This window comes from Colobus angolensis, unplaced genomic scaffold (assembly GCF_000951035.1).
Source record: "Colobus angolensis palliatus isolate OR3802 unplaced genomic scaffold, Cang.pa_1.0 Scaffold107, whole genome shotgun sequence".
Classification (NCBI taxonomy): domain Eukaryota; kingdom Metazoa; phylum Chordata; class Mammalia; order Primates; family Cercopithecidae; genus Colobus; species Colobus angolensis.
Window position 1 is genome coordinate 1,366,987 of NW_012111697.1, and position 1,933 is coordinate 1,368,919.

Sequence of the window (1,933 nt, forward strand, 5' to 3'; positions counted from 1 at the left end):
TAAGACCTTGCCAAAGCCTCAGCCCCGTAACCTCTTCGAAGGCCCCCTCTCCTGACCCCGCGACTGCCTTCAGGCTCTGGACATTCTCCTTTTGGAGCCTTGTCCTCTGCTATTTATTTGTCTTGCCTGGGGGAAAAAGTCACCCCCTTAGGGTAAAGAGGGGCTGGGGGTGGATGGAGAGCTCAGGAAAGTCACGATTGCCGCCAGGGAAAATGCTGTATTATTTACAAATGTGGCCTGGCCCACAGACAACCTTGGAAGTAGCTTCTTTCTGGTTTTAAAAAGACACCGACATTGACTTTCGATATGTTTATATTATAGATATAATACATAAAACATCTAGGGTGAGACTCTGCGTTCTCCCCAGAAGAAGAGAACCAAGCCGTCTTTCCCTGCTCCCAGCCCCAGTGATGTGCTGGCGAGAGGCCACCTCCCTTCCCGACCAGGAGCCAGGGCCTCTGGGGGACAAGCCTTGTGGGCAGCCCAGGCCGGACGGGCCGGGGAAAGCTGAGGGCAAAGGAGAACTCCCCTCACCTCATTGGTCCCCCAGGATCAAAAGTAATCCCAAAACCAAAAGGAAAGAGAGTCTCAGACCCTTCCCCCAGCTGCCGACGGAGAGTCTCATTTTGGCAAGTATCCGAGCAAAACCAAAACAAAACAAAAACCAAATAAAATGGTGGTTTAGCAGAGACGCGCGCATTCACATTGCACAAGGCACTGCTGGGGCACAGAGGCCAGATACAAGTGTTGATATCGGCTGATAAAGCAAAATATTTGGAAAGCTTGTCATAACTCCGGTCCCTCTGGGATGGACTGATCGTGCTTCGTGTTCCTAGGCAATGCTGAAGGCATACAGTACAAACAAGGCTGAGGGTCCCAGTGGCCTTTCACCCCCCATGCCCGCCCACGGCCAGATCTCTAGGTCTCCCTCTCCCACCAGGGGTATACATCCTCAGAGCTGACTCACGACCTAGCTTTCTGGTCTGACTCGGGGTGGGGGCTCCCACTGGTCACCTGGTGACTCCCATCTCAGTGAGTTCCGCCCCAAGGGAAAGCCCAGCCTATAGCAGGCTGGGGTGGGGTGTGTGTGGAAGGAGGTGGGAGAGGCGTGGAACTAGACCCTCCACCTTTTTGTAGAACTAGGGGAACAACCTTAGGTTTCAAGCCCTAAGTCCCTATGTTTGCCCCTCTTTCTAAGGACAGGGGCGGAGGAGTGGCTGGGGCCCGTTGGCTTGTCGGGATCTCAGCTCCCTGAGCCCTCCTCCTGCCACGGGCCTGCTCCCCTCCTTCTCTCATGGGGGCCTGCTGCAGCCTCGGGAAGGAGGCAGGAAACCTCCAAATAAAATGACAAGGCACGATTTGCTCCCCCTACTCGGTAGGCATCGGAGCGGTGAGTTTGCATTTCCAAGGCACAAGGTTATCCTTAATACTAGAGTTGCCGGGCTCCCAGCTCAGCCCCAAGAATTCTCCCCTCCTCGCAGGGAGAAGTCACCGCCTGGCCCCCTCATCTCAGACGCACCAAGTCCGGCGCAGAGGAAGGGAGAGGACACGCGGAGCAGGCCAGGCTTTCGGGAGGCACCGGAATCTCCTAGTCCTGGCTCGCATGGCTCGGGCAAGCCTTGAGATCCGGCGACCCCAAACCACCCCTGGGTCCCCGCCGGAGGCTGGCCCAGGGCGGTCCCGCAGCCGCGAGCCTCACGCGCAGTTGCCCATGGCCTTGACCAAGGAGCTCTCTGGTAGCTGGCGGAAGATGCCCCGCAGCGTGTCCAGTTCGCGGCTCAGCTGTTCCACCCGCTTGCGCAGGCGGTCATTGTCACTGGTCAGCTCCAGCACCTTCTGCTGTGTCTCCACGTTGCGCTGCTTGGCCTTGTCGCGGCTTTTGCGCACCGCGATGTTGTTGCGCTCGCGCCGCACCCGGTACTCGTTGCTGTTC

At 57.5% G+C, this 1,933-nt stretch overlaps 1 protein-coding gene across 1 annotated transcript in view; it reads right to left on the bottom strand.

The window, feature by feature from the left end:
- Window positions 1–294: 294 nt before the first annotated feature.
- Window positions 295–1,933, bottom strand: part of CEBPA (CCAAT/enhancer binding protein (C/EBP), alpha) — a 2,825-nt gene continuing 1,186 nt past the window's right edge. The window contains exon 2 of the mRNA XM_011948847.1: window positions 295–1,927. Within this exon, the coding sequence (XP_011804237.1) occupies window positions 1,696–1,927 (232 nt within the window). The 3' untranslated portion in view covers window positions 295–1,695. The remainder of the gene's footprint in view (window positions 1,928–1,933) is intronic.